General features: G+C 35.9%; 1 protein-coding gene across 1 annotated transcript in view; it reads right to left on the reverse strand.

The window, feature by feature from the left end:
* The window catches only part of GABRA3 (gamma-aminobutyric acid type A receptor subunit alpha3), a 361284-nt gene that overhangs the window by 13070 nt on the left and 329542 nt on the right, over positions 1-18672 (reverse strand). Inside the window, exon 10 of the mRNA XM_037133321.2 lies at positions 18239-18391. Within this exon, the coding sequence (XP_036989216.1) occupies positions 18239-18391 (153 nt within the window). The remainder of the gene's footprint in view (positions 1-18238; positions 18392-18672) is intronic.

The raw sequence follows: 18672 nt of genomic DNA on the forward strand, positions 1-18672 counted from the left end.
GTCCTCCTTGGAGATGTGTCTGTTTCAGTCCTTTACCCATTTTTTCGTTGGATTGTCTGTCTTCCTGGAGTGAGGTCATGTGAGAGTTCTTTATATATTTTGTAGATAAAATCTTTGTGCGAGGTATCATTGGCAAATATATATTCCCATACGGCTCATTCCCTTGCATTTTCTTGATGCTTTCTTTGGCCATACAGTAAGTTTTTATTTTGATGAAGTCCCATGTGTTTATTCTTTCCTATGCTCCTTGGTATAAATATTGCTGAATGGAACATCTGAGATTTCCCTGCCTATGTTCTCCTCTAGGACTTTTATCATGTTGTGACTTATATTTTAAGTTTTTTATCCATCTCAAGTTTATTTTTTGTATGATGTAAGTTGGTGGTTGAGTTTCTTTTTTCTTTTGCATGTAGTTGTCCAGATCTCCCAACACCATTTGTTGAAGAGGTTGTTTTTACTCTATTTATGCTCTTGTCCCCTTTGTTGAATATTAACTGACCATGAAGACATGGGTTTATTTCTAGGCTCTCTATTATGTGCCGCTGATCTATGTTTCTATTCTTATGCCACTATCAGACTGTTTTGATTACAGTGGCCTTGTAATATAGTTTGATATCAGTATTGTGATCCGTCCTACTTTGTTCTTCTTTCCCAAATTGCTTCAGCTATTTGGGGTCATTTATGGTTCCATACAATTTTTTGAACTGTTTGTTCTATATCTGTGAAATATGTCATTGGTATTCTAATAGCAATTGTGTTGAATCTATCAATTGCTTTGGGTAGTATGGACATTTTGATTATATTAATTCTTCTAATCCATGAACATGGTATATACTTCTATTTATTTGTGTCTTCCTTTATTTCTTTCTTCAGTTTTGTGTAGTTTTCTGAATATAGGTCTTGTACCTCCTTGGTTAGGTTTATTTGTATGTACTTTAGTTTTCTTGTTGCTATAGTAGATGGGATTTTTTTTTCTGATTTCTGTTTCTGATTTCATTTTTGGTGCACAGAAATGCCTTCATTTTCTGAATATTGACTTTGTATACTGCTGCAAAAAACCCTATCTTATAAGTTAAAATCTGCCTTCTTCTAACTCCTAGCTAGTCCACTGACTGATCTTAGAGTTCTTTCTCTGGCAACATGGGAAAGAAAAAACCTGTTCCCTCCTTTTCAAAACAGGCCTTCAGAGACTTGGAAATGATGGCAATAGTTCCTCATGAATCTGTTTATTTCCAGAATGAAGATGGCCAAATCCTTCTCTTGTTTCTCTGCCTTTCGCATTCTGGTAGGTCTTTTCTGAACAGTCCATAATTGAGTCCAAGGCTGAGGACATGGTTTGAGGTCAGTAGAATATTTGCTTTCATTACTATGGACACTATCCTCCTTACAATGCATAAAACTGTTGTAGGAAATGGTTCTTTACCTGCATCACAGTCTAGGTCCTGTTGAGCTTCATGGACAACCAAAGCTATTCCAATATTTATGTTTTGTGAGTTTTTGCCAAACCACAGCTTGCTATAGATCAACTGATTATTTTTCTTGGTGGTATTATTACCCTAAATTTAAGACTTCCTTTTACTCACTTTTAAATTCTATTTATTTTTTTCTGTTCTGTTCAAATTGTAGTTGTAAATTTGAGCCCTATAGTATTTTGGTTAACGATATGAGCTTTAGAGACAAACTGAAATAGAAAATCTGTCAATCCCACTTACTAGTAATATGAGCTTGAACAAAGTGTTTTACCCCACTCAGATTTAGTTTTATCATATGTAAAATACCAGACTCAGAGAATGTTGGGGGGATCTAGTGAGGTGATATTTATAAAGCCCATAGCACAATATCTACCTCATGGTAATTAATCAATAGTAGCTTTTATAATTAACATTGCTCCTAATTTTACTATAATTATAAACACATTTTAAACAAACATAATAATTTTATAATTGTTAGCAATAGTATTCTGGTCTCTAATGCATAAATACCTACACTAAAAGTTAGGAGTCTTGAGTACTGCCAATTACTTGCTTTTTAACCTGGGCAATTTCCTTAATTTCCCTGTGCCTTCATTCTGCTTTTCTATGAATATTCCTTACAGTCTGTATCCCCCAGAATGGTGATAAAGCAGTTACTATATCAAAAGTCATCCAGACTTAGAGAAGGGGGATAGTCAGAACTGTTAAGTGCTGGCATGTTCAAGAAGATGGGAATGTTAGCCTCATGAGTTAGGTCAAATAGGGCATGGAAGGAAATCCTAATGGGGTAAGATGTTATATTTTAAAAAAAGAAGATAAAGCCTATCAATTATCGAGTCCACCTAGAAAGCCAGCTATGTGTATTGTGGCCTTCTCTCCTATCTTGCCTCCTTGCATACCTTACTAATACATTTGCTATGTAAATGAAAATCTAGACTGAAAAAGACACTACAGTTTCAAAAGAGACACCATAAAGGAGCATCTTTGAACAAATTAGGCAGAGACTCATCAAGGCTGAATAGCAACAACACATATTAAGCCATTTCAGGAATCAGCCACATAGCTAGTACTATCTGAACTTTATGGCCTTATAAGCTCTGAGAATAGATCCAAGATTCAGTAACCCAGTGATCACACTGAGAAAGGAGTAATTCAAGGGAGAAACAAATTACTTCATTTATGGTTATCATCATTTCCAGCTGTCCATCCTTGGCACATTTATGGCTCTGTGCCAATGCGTGGATGGAGAGAACTACACCGAAACACAAGTGTTTCTGTGTCATATCTCAGTAGAGACTTTTAGAGGTCTAACCTCTAACACTTAATTAGAACTGTCATCTTGTGAAGAGCTCTTAGCTACTTAAGCTGGTAGTAACCTCAATAAAGCATTTTGTGTATTTCATGGATGGACAAAAAGGTTTGACATTTTAAAAGACATCTGGGCCTGCCACCCAGTGCTTCTCTTTCAAGATTCTTCTAGAAAGTTTTTGTGTGACTGCCCTGCCTCACTTCTGTTGAGCACTTCTAAAAGTGTAGTAGTTCTTTGTTAACAAGTCTGTTACACCAAAACAAGAGTTGCTTAAAAGCAGGGACCATGGTCTATTTCCTCAACCCTGAACACAATAGAGTAGGCCACTAATGCATGTGTAATGAGTGCAACTGCTCTGCCCAGGATACAGCCTGTGGACTGTACCACATTTGCTCTCATCAGAGTGAATAATGTACCTTTTTAATATTTTATTTTTTAATATTTTATTTATTTATTTTTAGAGAAGGTAAGGGAGAAAGAGGGAGAAAAACATCAATTTGTGGTTGCTTCTCGCAAGCCCACTATTAGGGATGTGGTCCACAACCCAAGCATGTGCCCTGACTGGGAATTGAACCGATGACCCTTCACAGTTTGATGCTCAATCCACTGACCCACATCAGCCAGGGCACTTATGTACTTTTTATAGTAACTATAGTGTTGTTATTATCAATAATATAGTTATTATTTGCTTCTTTTCCACAACATTAACTGTCTATTCTGTGTCTCACAGAGTTGGGTCATAGTGATATAAAAATTAACATATTTTGGACTACAAAATTCAAAATAAGCACTCACTTCTCCCCAGGAGATAAATAAAAAATCATCTATTGAGCTCAGATACCACCACAAGGGCAAGACTTTTTGTTAATTTGTTGTCAGTCAGATTTAATCCTATTTTATCAAGTACATTACTAAGTATGATCAAGTGCCCCATCCTTTGTTACAACCCTCTTCTCCCAAACTCTTCTAACTCCCCACCTGTGCTGCTCTATAACAAACAAATTCACCAGTCTTCTCAACCTCTTCTCCGAGTGCACATTCCTCTTTTGATCTTAACTGAAACATAATTGTCCTTTTGAATATACTGTTTTGGTTTCAAAAGGTGATTGATGATTCAGAATCAAGAGCTCAAGTGGTAGGGATTCATATTTTCCTTGATCTCTATTATTTTTTACTCCATTTGATCATCATAGTCATGTGATAAACTGTGCTTCTATGATATTTCTACTATCCGATGGCACTCCTCTCCACACTTTTTACCTTTTATTGAATTTATTGGGGTGACACTTGTTAACAAAATTATACAGATTTCAGGTGAACAATTCTACAACACATAATCTATACACTATCTGTGTATTCATCATCCCAAGTTAAGTCTCCTTCCATCACCATTTATCCTTTCTCATAAGTATCATCTATAGAATACTTCCATTACCTCACAGGTTCCTTTTCATCCATATTTTTTATTGTTGTTCAAGTACAGTTGTCCCCATTTTCCCTCCACCACTCCCCCAACCCCAGCCATTCCTACCTCCCACCCTTGATCCTAACCCCCTGTGATTTTGTCCATGTGTCATTTGTAGATGTTCCTGAAAACACTTTCCCCTTTCCCTGCCTCATTATCCTCTCCCATGTCCCCCTCAGGTTACTGTCAGTTGTTCTTAATTTCACTTTCTGTGGCTATACTTTGTTTGCTTGCTTGTTTGTAGGAGCTCCTACCCTTTGTGAAAACATGGATGGAACTAGAGAGTATTATGCTTAGTGAAATAAGCCAGGCAGTGAAAAGACGGGTACCATATGATCTCGCCTAAAAGTAGAACCTAATCAAAGGTTCCTTTGAGACCATTTTAGCCCCTCCTTGTTCTCAGGTAACCATCTCATTCTTTTTTAAAAGATTTTGTTTGTTTATTTTTAGAGAGAGAAGAAGGGAGGGAGAAAGTGAGGGAGAGAAACATTAATGTGTGGTTCCCTCTCACACACCCTCTACTGGAGACCTGGCCTGCAACCCAGGCATCTGCTCTGCCTGGGAATCAAACTGGCAACCATTTGCTTTGCAGGCCAGCACTCAATCCACTGAGCCACATCAGTCAGGGCACCTCATTCTTTTTTAATGCCCTGTTCTGCTTTCTTTCACTATGGATTAGATTTTACTCCTAGAGTTTCATATAAATATCATATAGTATGCACTCATTTGTGTCTGGCTTCCTCCACTCAGCTTAATATTATTTAGGTTGTTTCATGTTATTGCATGTATCTTTAGTTCATTCCTGTTAATTTCAGATAGTATTCCATTGTATGTTTATCCATTCACCTATTAATGGACATCTGGACTGTTTTCAGTGTTCAACTATTTTGAATAAAGCTTCTGAAAATATTTACACATTATAGAATTCTTCATGTTAGCATATTCTTCCATTTCTCTTGGTAAATACCTCAAGATAGAAATGCATAATTACATAGTAAAAATAGTATGTTTAACTTTATATGATACTGTCAAATTATTGTTTAACATCCCCATCAGATATATGAGAGGTTTGGTTATGATGCATCTTTGACTTATGAAAATTAAATATTGATTCATAATTTTACACATCTTGACAATGAAAGTGCTTAGAACATTTTATCTCCATGTACCCCCATCTCAAATTACATAGATCACATTATGGTCTAATCTTTTATTCCAAATATATTGTATACTCCCTAAGACAGTTATTATTTAATGCATTTAATAGTCACTTAGCATTACACATATATTTATTATTTTCATTCTTTTTTGAACTAACTTCATTTATTTTTTAATTATCTTATTGTTGTTCAATTACAGTTCACTGCATTCACTCCCTACCATTTTCCCCACCCCAGCCACACCCCCCTCCCTCCCTTTCTTCCACCATCCATTTTGGTTTTGTCCATGCGTCTTTAATAGTAGTTCCTGAAAATTCTTCCCCCCATTATCCCCTCACTCCTCCCTTCTGGCTATTGTTAGATTGTTCTTAATTTAAATGTCTCTGTGTATATTGTGTTTACTTTTTTCTTTGGTTGATTATGTTCCACTTAAAGGTGAGATCATACGGTATTTGTCCCTCACCACCTGGCTTATTTCACTTAGCTTATGCTTTCTATTCCCATGCATGTTGTTGCAAAGGATAGGAGCTCTTTGTTTTTCTCTGCTGCATAATATCCCATTGTGTAAATGTACCATAGTTTTTGATCCACTAATTTACTGATGGACACTTAGGTTGCTTCCAGCACTTGGCTATTGTAAATTGTGCTGCAATGAACATTGGGGTGCATAGGTTCTTTTTTAAATTGGTGTTTCAAGATTCTTAGGATATAATCTCAGCAGTAGAATTGCTGGGTCAAAAGGTAGTTCCATTTTTAGTTTTCTGAGGAAATTTTATACTCTTTTCCACAGTGGCCTCACCAGCGTGCATTCACACCAACAGTGCCCTAAGGTTCCCTTTTCTCCACACCCTCACCAGCACTTGTATGTTGATTTGTTTATGAGGGCCATCTTGACTAGTGTAAAGTGTTATCTCATTGTGATTTTAATTTGCACCTCTCTGATGGCTAGTGATGCTGAGCATCTTTTCATATGTCTCTGGGCCCTGTGTATGTCCTCCTTGAAGAAGTGTCTGCTTAAGCCTTCTGCCCATTGTATACTTTTTGTTTTTGTCTTCCTGGAGTGGAGTCATATGAGTTCTTTCTATATTTTGGAGATCAAACCCTTGTCCAAGGTATCTTTAGCAAATATGTTTTCCCATATAGTTGGTTCTCTTTTCATTGTAATGCAATTTTCTTGAGCCATGCAGGAGCTTTTCAATTTGATGAGGTCCCATTTGTTTATTCATTCCTTTATATCCCTTGCTTTAGGGGACATATCAGTGAAGATGTTGCTGCATGAAATGTCTGAGATTTTCCACCTATGTTCTCCTCTAGGACTTTAATGGTGTCATGACTTATACTTAAATCTTTTATCCACCTCAATTTATTTTTGTGTATGGTGTAAGTTGGTGATCAAGTTTCCTTTTTTTGCATGTAGCTGTCCAGTTTGCCCAACAGCATTTGTTGAAGAGCCTATTTTTACTCCATTTTATGTTGGTGCCCCCTTTGTCAAATATTAATTAACTACAGAGATTTGATTTTATTTCTGGGCTCTCTATTCTGTTCCATTGGTCTTTGTGTCTGTTTTTATGCCTGTACCAGGTTGTTTTGATTACAGTGGCCTTGTAATACAGTTTGGTATCAGGTATTTTGATTCCTCCTACTTTGTTCTTGTTTCCTAAAATTGCTGCAGGTATTCAGGGTTGTTTATGGTTCCATATAAATTTCTGAACTGTTTGTTCTATATCTGTGAAATATGTCATTGGTACTTTCATAGGAATTGCATTGAATCTATAAATCATTTAGGGTAGTATGGACATTTTGATGATGTTAATTCTTTCAATCCATGAACATGGTATACGTTCCCATTTGTCTGTGTCTTCCTTAATTTCTCACTTCAGCATTGTATAGTTTTCTGAGTACAGGTCTCTTACCTCCTTGGTTACATTTATTCCTAGGTACTCTATTTTTTGTTGTTGTTGTTGCTGCTATAGTAGATTTGAATTTTTCCTGATTTTTGTTTCTGATATTTCATTGCTGGTGTACAAAAATGCCTTTGATTTTTGAGCATTGACTGTGTATCTTCCTGTTTTGCCAAATGTGTTTATTAGGCCAAGTAGTTTTTTGGTGAATTCTATAAAATTTTCTATGTGTACTATCATGTTATCTGCAAACAATGACAGTTTTATTTCCTCCTTTCCAATTTGGATGCTGTTTATTTCTTTTTCTTCTCTCATTGCTGTGGCTAGGTCTTCCAATACTATATTGCATAGGAGTGGTGAAAGCAGACATCCTTGTCTTGTTCTTGATCTTAGTGGGGAAGCTCTTATGTTTTTTTCCCATTGAGTATGATGGTGGCTGTAGGTCTCTCATATATGGCCTTTATTATGTTCAGGAATGCTCCCTCTATTTCCACTTTGCTAAGTGTTTTTAAAAGATTTTATTTATTTATATTTAGAGGGGAAGGGAAGGAGAGAAGGAGACAAATCAATGTATAGTTGCCTCTTGTGCATCCCCTGCTGGGAACTGTCCTGCAACCCAGATATGTGCCCTGACCGGGAATTGAACCACAATACTTTTATTTGCAAGCCTGTGCTCAATCGATTGAGCTACACCAGCCAGGACACTAAGTATTTTAATCTTAAATTGTTGCTGTACCTTATCAAAAGCTTTTTTCCACATCTATTCATATGATCATGTGATTTTTGACTTTCACTTTGTTTATGTGATATATTACCTTTATTGATTTATGAATATTGTAACATCTTTGCATCCCAGAGATGAGTCCGACTTTATCATGGCGTATGATCCTTTTAATGTATTGCTGGATGCATTTTGCCAATATTTTGTTGAGGATTTTAGCTTCTATGTTCATCAGTGATATTGGCCTGAGGTTTCTTTCTTTGTTATGCCTTTATCTGGTTTTGGGATTAGGATGATGTTGACTTCATAAAAAAACTTTGGGAGTGCTCCACCTTCTTGATTTTTTTTTAATAATCTGTGAAGGATGGGGGTTAGGTCTTCCTTAAATGATTTATAAAATTCTGTAAAACCATCTGGTCTAGGGTTTTTCTGTGTTGGAAGCTTTTTGATTACTGATTCAGTTTCATCAGCAGTTATTGGTGTGTTCAGGCTTTCTGCTTCTTCATCAGTTTTGGAATATTGTACTTTTCTAGAAAGTCGTCCATTTCACACAGGTTTTCAAATTTCTTGCCATAGCGTTCTTCACAGTAATTTCTTACAATCCTTTGTATTTCTATGGTATCAATTGTAATTTCTCCTCTTTCTTCTGATTCTGTTTTGGGGTCCTCTCTTTTTTTCTTCATGAGTCCCCTTAAAGTCTTTTCAAAGAAACAGCTCCTGGACTCTTTGATCTTAAAATTGTGCTTTTAGTCTCTATGTCATTTAATTCTGCTCTGATCTTGGTTATTTCCTTCCTTCTACTTGCTCTGGGCTGTGTTTGTTGTTGTTCCTAGAGTTCTTGCAGGCATAAGGTTAGGTTGTTCGAAATGTTTCTATCTTTTTTATGTAGACCTGTATTGCTATGAACTTCCCTCTCAGGACTGCCTTCACTGTGTCCCATAAATTTTGAGTTGTTGTGAGTTCATTTTCATTTTGTTCCAGAAACTTTTTGTATTCTTACCCAATCTTATTCTTTCCCCATTCATTATTTAATAGCATGCTATTCAATCTTCATGACCTTGAGTGTTTGCATTTTGTTTTTCCTTGGGGTTGGTTTCTAGTTTCAGTCCCTTGTGGTCAGAGAAAATGCTTGATGTAACTTCAGTTTTCTTGAATTTTTTGAGGCTTGTTTTATGTCCTATCATGTGTTCTACATTTGAAAATGTTTCACGTGCATATGGAAATGGAAAGAATGTATTTTTTATGAAAGGCTCTATATCTATCAGTTAATTCCATTTGATCTAGGGCATTGTTGAATGTCACAATATCTTCGTTGATATTTTGTTTGGAAGATCTATCCACTTTTGACAGTGGGGTGTCAATATCTCCTACTGTAATTGTGTTGCTGTCAATATCTTTTTTTAAGTCTTCCAAGATTTTCTTTATGCATTTGGGTGCTCCTATGTTGGGTGAATATGTATTTACTATGTTTATGTCTTCTTGATGGATTCTTCCCTTGAGTATTATGAAGTGACCTTCTGGGTCTCTTTTTATGGCTCTTGTTTTTTGAAGTTTATTTTATCTGATATGAGTATTGCTACCCCAGCTTTTTTCCCCTCTGTTCATTTGCTTTGCATATTTCTTTATAGCTGTTTACTTTGATTGTGTAGGTCTTTTGTCCTGAGGTAGGTCTCTTCTAGGCAGCATATGTGTGGGTCACGATTTCTTATCCATTCAGCTATTCTACGTATTTTGATTGGCACATTTAATCCATTCACATTTAAGATTAAGGTTGATAGGCAGTTCTTTATTGGAACTTCTTTGTACCTGTATTCCTCTCTCTGTCTCACTTTTTTTTCTTCCTGTTCTTAAAACATTTCCTTTAGCATCTCTTGCAGAGCTGGTTTGGAGGAGGTATATTCTTTCAGACTTCTTTTGTCTGGGAAACTCCTTATTTGCCATTCATTTTAATTGAAAGCCTTGCTGGATAAAGTAGTCTTGGTTGTAGGCTTCTGGTTTTTATTATTTAGAATATACCTTGCCATTCCCTTCTGGTTTGAAGTATTTCCATTGAGAAGTCAGCTGCTAGCCTTATTGGGGCTCCCTTGTATGTTACTACCTGTTTTTCCCTTGGTGCCTTTAAGATTCTGGTTTTGACTTGGAGTTTTACCAGTTGAATGATGATGTGTCTTGAAGTGGACTTCTTTGGATTCCTCTTGATTGGGACTCTCTGTGATTCCTGGGTTTGTGTGACTTTTTCTCTCATCAAATTAGGGAAGTTTTTCATCATTACTTTCTCATACAGGTTTTCTATCTCTTGCTCTTCTTTCTTCTGGTATTCCTATTATACAGACCTTATTATGTGTCATGTTATCCTGCATTTTCCTTAACCCCTCTTCATTCCTTATGATCCTCTTTTTCTTTTCATGCTCTTTCTGAGTGGTTTTTCTACCTTGTTCTCCACCTTGCTGATTTTATCCTCTGCTTCATTGAGCTTTCTTTTGATTCCTTCTATTGTGTTCTTCAGTTCAGAAATTGTATTCTTCATTTCCTCTTTCCCCTTGTTGATAATTTCTATTTCCTTTTTCATGTTAATATAGTTTGTGGTGAGTTCATTGTAGTTTCCAGAAGAGTTTTTGGTAATTCTCTGTGAGCTTATGGTGCTTCCTGATAACCATTGCTTTGAGCTCAATATCTGATAGTTGACTTGCCTCTATTTCATTTAGCATTCTTTTTGAAGTTTCTTCCTGTCCTTTCATTTGGGGATTGCTTCTTTGTCTTCCCATTGTTTGTGAGACTCTTATTGTTAGCCGTTGCTTCTTAAATTAATATGTTCTGACTCCTTGGCTTTATGGTGTGAACTTCTATGGTAGAAGATTGGTGAGATTCAGTGGTGCAATGTCCTGTATCTCCTGAGCTTGCTGGTCTTGGGCTGTCACTTATGTTGGCTCTATGTCTTTGGGTTTTTATTGTTCTTGAGTCTATCTTCGGTGGGTCCTTCTCTCCATCTGATTAACTGCAGGTCATTCTGTCCACCACATCTTGTATTCTGTTGTGCAAGTGTGGACAGATTTTGCTGAAGCTGGTTCTTCTGTGTGTATGAGGTTGAGACTTCTGTCTTGCTCTTATTTAGTTGTTTGTTCTGGAAAATTTCTCCACCATTTAGTTGTATTTCCATATCGGTCCTGGTTTGAGGTTAATGTGGCTTCCACTCCCTTCTTCGCCTTCTTCCTTTGTATCTGTTGGTGGATCCTTTGTTGGTGGGTTTCCCCTTCCAGCTGGTATACTGGTGTTAACACTTTCCACCTACTCATCTGATTTTTCAATGTCTACAATTTTTGGTCTGCAATCTTCATATGTGCTGGGATACTGTTGGATGTTCACTATTTTCCTCAGAAGATTGGCTAGGTATTTCACCCGTGCACAGGGGGAAGTCAACTCTCCTCCCACCTATCTTGCTGCCATCTTCCTCTTCTCCTACATATTTAATCCGGCCATTGCAGGACAACTAAAGGGTCCTCAGAAGAATAAAATCCAGTCCACAACCTGATCTCAAAATTTGAACTTCCAGAAAGGTCAGGCAATGAATATAAAGAAAACACAGTGTAGTCATGGAGCATAAGGGCAAAGCTGCTATTTTCATTTTTTTAAATGTATCTTAAGCCTTCTTTCTGGGATAATTTGGTTTTTTTTAAATTTATTTAATTATTGTTCAAGTACAGTTATCTGTCTTTTACTCCCATCCAAGAACACCCCCCAGTGCTCCCCAACTCCCTCCCATTCAGCCTCCTTAGTTTTTGTCCATGTGTCATTTATATGTATTCTTGTGGATCTTTCCCCTTTTCCCCTAAATTCTCTCCCCTCTCCCCTCTGGTCGCTATCAGCCTGTTCTGTACTTCAGTGTCTTTGGTCATATTTTGATTGCTTGTTTGTTTTGTTGTTTAGCTTCATGTTAAAGGTGAGATCATATGGTATTTGTCTTTCACTGCCTGGCTTATTTTACTCAGCATAATTCTTTCCAGTTCCATCTATGCTGTTGCAAAGGGTAGGAGCTCCTTCTTTCTTTCTGCTGCATAGAATTTCATTGCGTAAATGTACCATAGTTTTTGGATCCATTCATTTACTGATGGGCACCTAGGTTGCTTCCAACTCTTGACTACTGTAAATTGTGCTGTTATGAACATTGGGGTGCATAGGTTCTTTTCGATTGGTGTTTTAGGGTTTTTAGGATGTAATCCCAGCAGTGGAATTGCTGGGTCATTTTTAGTTTTCTTAGAAAATTCCATACTGTTTTCCATAATGGTTGTACCAGTCTGCAATCCCACCAACAGTGAATGAGGGTCCACTTTTCCGCACAACCTCTCCAACATTTGTTGTTTTTGCTTTGTTTATGATGGCCATTCTGACCAGTGCAAAGTGGTATCTCATTATGGTTTTAATTTGCATCTCTCTGATAGCTAGATATATTGACCATCTTTTCATGTGTCTCTGGATCCTCTGTACGTCCTCCTCGGAGAAGTGTCTGTTCAAGTCCTTTGGCCATTTTTTAATTGGATTCCTTGTCTTCTTAGAGTGGAGTCATGTGAGTTCTTTGTATATTTTAGAGATTAAAACTTTGTCTGAAATATCATTGGCAAATATGTTTTCCCACACAGTTGGTTCTCTTTTTATCTTAATACTGTTTTCTTTAGCCACGCAGAAGCTTTTTATTTTGATGAGATCCCATTTGTTTATGCTTTCCTTAATGTTCCTTGCTCTAGGGGACATATCAGTAAAAAAGTTGCTGCATGAAATATCTGAGATTTTCCTGCCAATGTTGTCCTCTAGTATTTTAATGGTGTCACGGCTTATATTTACGTCTTTTATCCACCTTGAATTTATTTTTGTGTATGGTGTAAGTTGGTGCTTGAGTTTCATTTTTTTTGCACGTAGCTGTCCAGTTCTCCCAACACCATTTGTTGAAGAGGCTATTTTGACTCTATTTTATGTTACTGCCCTCTTTGTCAAATATCAATTGACTTTAGAGAGTTGGGTTGATTTCTGGGCTCTCTGTTCTGTTCCATTGGTCTATGTGCCTATTTTTATGCCAGTACCAGGCTATTTTGATTACAGTGGCCTTGTAATACAGTTTGATATCAGGTATTGTGATCCCTCCTACTTTGCTTTCCTTTCTCAAAATTACAGATGCTATTTGGGGTCCTTTATGGGTCCATATTAATTTTTGAAGTGTTTGTTCTATGTCTGTGAAATATGCCATTGGTACTTTAATAGGTATTGTACTGAATCTGTAAATCGCTTTGGGTAGTATGGACAGTTTGATGATGTTAATTCTTCCAATCCATGGACACAGTATATGTTTTCATTTGTTTATGGCTTCCTTGATTTCTTTCTTCAGTGTTGTGTAGTTTTCTGTATACAGGTCTTTTACCTCCTGAAATCCTTTCCACGAAGATGAGGAACAAGACAAGTTTGTCCACTTTCACCACTTCTATTCAATATAGTATTGGAAGTTTTAGCCACAGCGATCAGACAAGAAAAGGAAATAAAAGGCATCCAAATAGTAAAGAAGAAAACAAAACTGTCATTGTTTGCACATTACATGATAGTGTACATGGAAAATCCTATAGACTCTACCCAAAAACTGCTTGATGTAATAAATGAATTTGGCAGAACAGAGGGATACAAAGTTAATAACTAGAAATCAAAGGCATTTTTCTATACTAACGATGAAAGCAGAAGTGAAAATCAAGAAAAAAAATTCCTTTCTATATAGCAAAAAGAAAAATAAAATATCTGGGAATAAACCTAACCATGGGATAATTTGTTTTCAATTGAAGATTTTTGTTTGAAGATGTCCCTTTTAGTGAGGGTTTGATGATAATTAATTTTTTGTGTTTCACATTTTTCTCTATAAATGTCTTTATTGTTTCTGTTGAAGTCAGCTGATACTGTATTTACTATATACCTTTAATGGAAATGTACATTATTTTCCAGGCTAACTTTTAAGTTTTTCTCTTTGGTTTTTGTTTTTATAAATTTTACTATGCTGTTGCTCTACTCGTATGTTTTTTTCAAGATTTTTATTTATTTATCTTTAGAGGGGAATGGAAGGAGAGAGGGATAGAAATATCAATGTATGGTTGCCTCTTGTGTGTCCCCTGCTGGGAACTGGCCTGCAACCCAGGCATGTGCCCTGACTGGCAATTGAACTGTGGTTGCTTGGGTCCCAGGCTCGCACTCAATCCACTGAGCTACACCAGCCATTGCTCTACTTGTGTGTGTTTAAAACTTATCCTCCTCAGTTTCATAGGACTTCTTGTAATTGTGCCTTTATGTCCTTCATCAGGCTTGGAGAGCATTTAGTCATTATCTCTTCGAAAATTCCTTCTGTACTGTTCTCTCATGTCTTTCCTTTGAGGATTCCAATGACTCTATGTTATACCTTCTCAATAAATCACATATTATTTATCTCTCTTATGTATTTATACATTTTTTACTTTCTGGGTTTCAATGTAGATTTTTTTTCAACAGTGTCTAAACCACCGAGTTTTGTCTATTTTCCAGTGTTAGAATGTCTAATGTGCTTTCTCTCTCATTCATGCTCACTCCCCACACACCATTTATATGATGGAATCCTCATGCTTCTTTCATCTGGTTGAACATATTCATCTTAGCTATTTGAAAATGTAAGTATCTCAAATATCTGTAGTCCCTGTACACATGTATTTTAAAATTGGATTATAATTTATATACAATAAAAACAGTTTGTGTATTTCAAAGTATTTGGGGGAAATGTACACAATTGTGTAATTACTACCCCAATAAGGTATAAAATAGCATACCACGCCAGCAAATTCCCTTATGTCCATTTTCAGTCAACCCACTACCCCAGAAAAAGAAAAGCACTGCTTTGGTCTCTAACACCATACCTTAATTTTGCCTGTTTGGGAATTTCATATAAATAAAAACATATATTTTGTAATACTTTTTAGTGTCTGGCTTCTTAGTTTGACAGTTTTCAGATTCATCTATAATGTTATGTGAATCAATGGTCATTAATACACTGGATGAATATCCCACAATATATTTACCCATTCACTGGTAGATGTTCATTTGGATGTTTTCTGGTTTGGAAATGTTATAGATAAAGCTGTTATGAACATTCTTGTATAAGTATTTTATGGATATATATTTTCATTCCATTTGGGTATATACCTAGGAGTGAAATACCTATATTTTAGGATAAATGTATTATTTACTTTATAAGAAGCATCTAAACTGTTTTTTTTTATGTAGTTTACATCCTCACCAACAGTGTGAGAGTTTTAATTGCTTCTAAACCTCACAAATATTTGGAATTGTTAGTGTTTTTAATTTTAGCTACTCAGTATTTATAAAGTGATATATCCATGTGGTTGTCCATTTCTCATATAAAACAACAAGTGTATTTTCATATGCTTATATGCATTTATACATTTTATTGATGAAGTGTCTTTTTCCAATTTTCAAAACTGGATTCTTTGTATTTTATTATTTAATTGAAGAAGCTCTTTACATTTGTGGAATAGATGCTTTGTCAGATCTGCATACATATAAAATATATTCTTCCAGTTTATGGTTTGCGTTTTTGTTTTCTTAATGTTATGCTTTAATGAGTCAACAGTTTTAATATTGATGAAGTCCAACTTATTCTTTTTTCTTCACTATTATTGCTTTCTTGTGCACTAAGGAATTTTTGCCTTTCAAAGGTTGAAAAGATATTGTCTTATATTTAGTTCTAAGAGCACTACATTTTTAGCTCTAATATTTAAGACCATGATCAATCTCAGATTAATTCTCTGCAATGCCATCTCTGTCATAAATTAAGTTTTCATATATATGAATCTATTTTTACTCTCTCTATGGTATTTCATTTATTTATTTTTCCTCTTATCTTGTGCCAGTAACACATTTCCTTAACTACTATAGTTTTAAAACAAGTTTTGACATTTTGCAGGGCAAGTCCCTTTACTCTGTTCTTCTGTAGGAAGATATTGGCTATTCTTGGTTCTTTATTAAAAGCCATAAAAATTCTACAATGACTTTTTAAATTAATGTCTTATCTTGGAGGTTCACATCAATATAGTCAGTGTAAATATGAACTCTAAACTCACATGAGGCCATGTTTGAATGAAAAAATAAATTCTTAAGAAATCCTACATTTTACAGAGCCCACGCCAAAACAGATATGCTTGCTTTTTCTCTTTCTGAACTGATTACTGTATTTTTCTAGTGCTCTTTGGTATTGAGGGCATAACCCTTCCATTGTATTAGATTTATGGGACAAATTCTTGTATTTGTTTCTTATGGCTGCTGTTAACTAATTACCACAAATTTAGTGGTTTAAATTTAAATTTAGTGGTTTAGTGGTCTTACAGTTCTGGATATCAGAAGTCAGAAGTCAGTTTTACTGGGTTAAAGTTGGAAGTGTCAACAGGGTTTAATTCTTTTTGGAGGGTCTAGAGGGATAATCTGTTGCTTTTTCCAGTTTCTAAGTCTTCACTACTTGGCTCATGAGCCCCCTCCTCCTCTCTCAAAGCTGATAGCATAGCATCTTCAAATCTCTCCTGTTTCCTTCATCTCATTGCCTTCTGCTTGGTAGTCAAGCACCACTCTGCTTCACACTTATAAGAATACTTATGATTTCATTTAGGACCCTTACAGATAATCCAGAATAATTTCCCCATCTCAAGATCCTTAATTTAGTTCACATCTGCAGTCACTTTTGCTACATAAGGTAACACTCACAAATTCCAGGGATTAGGACATGGCTGTCTTTGTGGATCATTAATCATCCACAGTCCTAATTATATCCCTTAAATTCACTCAGGCTCAAAACTTTTCTTTTGTAACTTTAAAACTCAAACTCTTATTTACCAAAACTAGTAGTTCATCCACTCTTCTTTCTGCTACAATAGTATCAGATCCTGTGATTAACACTCCAGTCTTCACTTCCTTATACTAAATGGGTCCCTGAGTGTTTTCTATAGTTTTTTATGAGTTCCTGTATTTTAAAAAATGTTTTGTTTTAACTACATTTTCTAGGATTTCATAAAGAAAGATTTTTCAGGGTATCTAGTTTGTTACATTTTCAAAAATGGGCATTTTTAATCTACTCCTATATAGATTTTTCTGCCTCCACTTCTCTAGAACTGTTCTTTTCAAAATCCTAAAACCAAGCATATCACCATACCCAACAGACAGTTTCTGTCTGCATCTTCCCTAAACATACACTGGAATTCACCCCCATTTATTACCTGCTTCTTGAAACACTGTTCCTCTCTTGACTTCCATGATAATATACACTACTTTATTTTTCTTTTTCCCATTTAATAGGCTATTTTCTCTCTCTCAATTGCTATTTCTTCCTCTACCTGACCTAAAAGGCTGCTTATTTCTGAAATATCCTTTACTATTTATCTTCACAATATTGCTTCAGAATATTGGTAGGAAATATTGGCTTTCTATGTGGGTACGCAGCAAATTCAAGTATATGACTCATAGCCATCATGCATGGAGTGCAGTTAGTAAACTAAAAGAGTTAATTAATATTTATCTCCTTAAAAAATCTTACACTAAACAAAATAGACAGAAAATGTTTTATATGCTGTAAGTTTCCTAGGGAAAAGGACTAATGGTATTCAAGTCTCTCCCTAGACATCAGTAAATTCACACTTAAGAAAAAATTTCCAATTGTAGGTACTATTGAAAAGCCCTTTAAACACTGTGTAGCCTTTACTAAATATTAGATCATCTATACTTTCAAAAAGGCTAGAGGAGAAGCAACAAAGTTAGATGTGTATACAAAAATATGGGTTATAAAAATGTCCCAAATCCTCCTATCTGTTGTCAGCTTAGTTTCCCATCCTTTACCTCCTCGTGCTCTGCCCACTAATTTTCTCTTTCTTACTAAACTCTCCAGTCTTCCTCAGCTCCTGGAGCAAACCTGACTGAGACAGAAGCATTTCAGTAACCTTACTACTCCAACACCCTTTTTATTCCCACTTTCTTGTTAATAATTCAATTGCTTGACATACCAGGATCCAACGATAATGATGCTGGGCTCAGGTGTTGCTCCTATTATCTCTGGTAGTGGTTCTTCTACCTTCTTCACACCTTAATGATAGTCTGAGTGCCTATCATTAAGACTTCGGAAATTTCTCCCCCTCATTCTTCATAAAACAACACTCACCAAAGACAGTGCGGGCAGGAACAGACTCTCTGTTGAGCCAGAAAGACACTTGTGACAGAATGACAGTCATGATACATGGCAAGTAGGTCTGGATCACAAAGTAGCCAATTTTTCGCTTGAGATGAAAGTGGGTTGTCATGACGACATATTCTCCTGGAGAGAGATTAACATTAGGTAGTATATAGCTGAACAAATATTGTTGGATCAAGGTGGGCTCCAATTCAGTTCACAAAGCTCCTTAACCTTGTATTCAAAACAAGACATCTTGGCATCTCCCAAGTCCACAAAACCAAATCTCATGAAGTAGTGAGGGACTTTTTGGGGGTAAAAATATATGCTAACAGTGTACCAATAGTTTGCTCAGAGTGATTTTGATATAAAGTTATTCAAATAAATTAGCATGCTCATTTAAATAAATTTAATAAGAAATTATC

Source organism: Artibeus jamaicensis, unplaced genomic scaffold, assembly GCF_021234435.1.
Source record: "Artibeus jamaicensis isolate MK-2021 breed Jamaican fruit bat unplaced genomic scaffold, CSHL_Jam_final contig_554, whole genome shotgun sequence".
In the NCBI taxonomy this organism is placed as follows: Eukaryota; Metazoa; Chordata; class Mammalia; order Chiroptera; family Phyllostomidae; genus Artibeus; species Artibeus jamaicensis.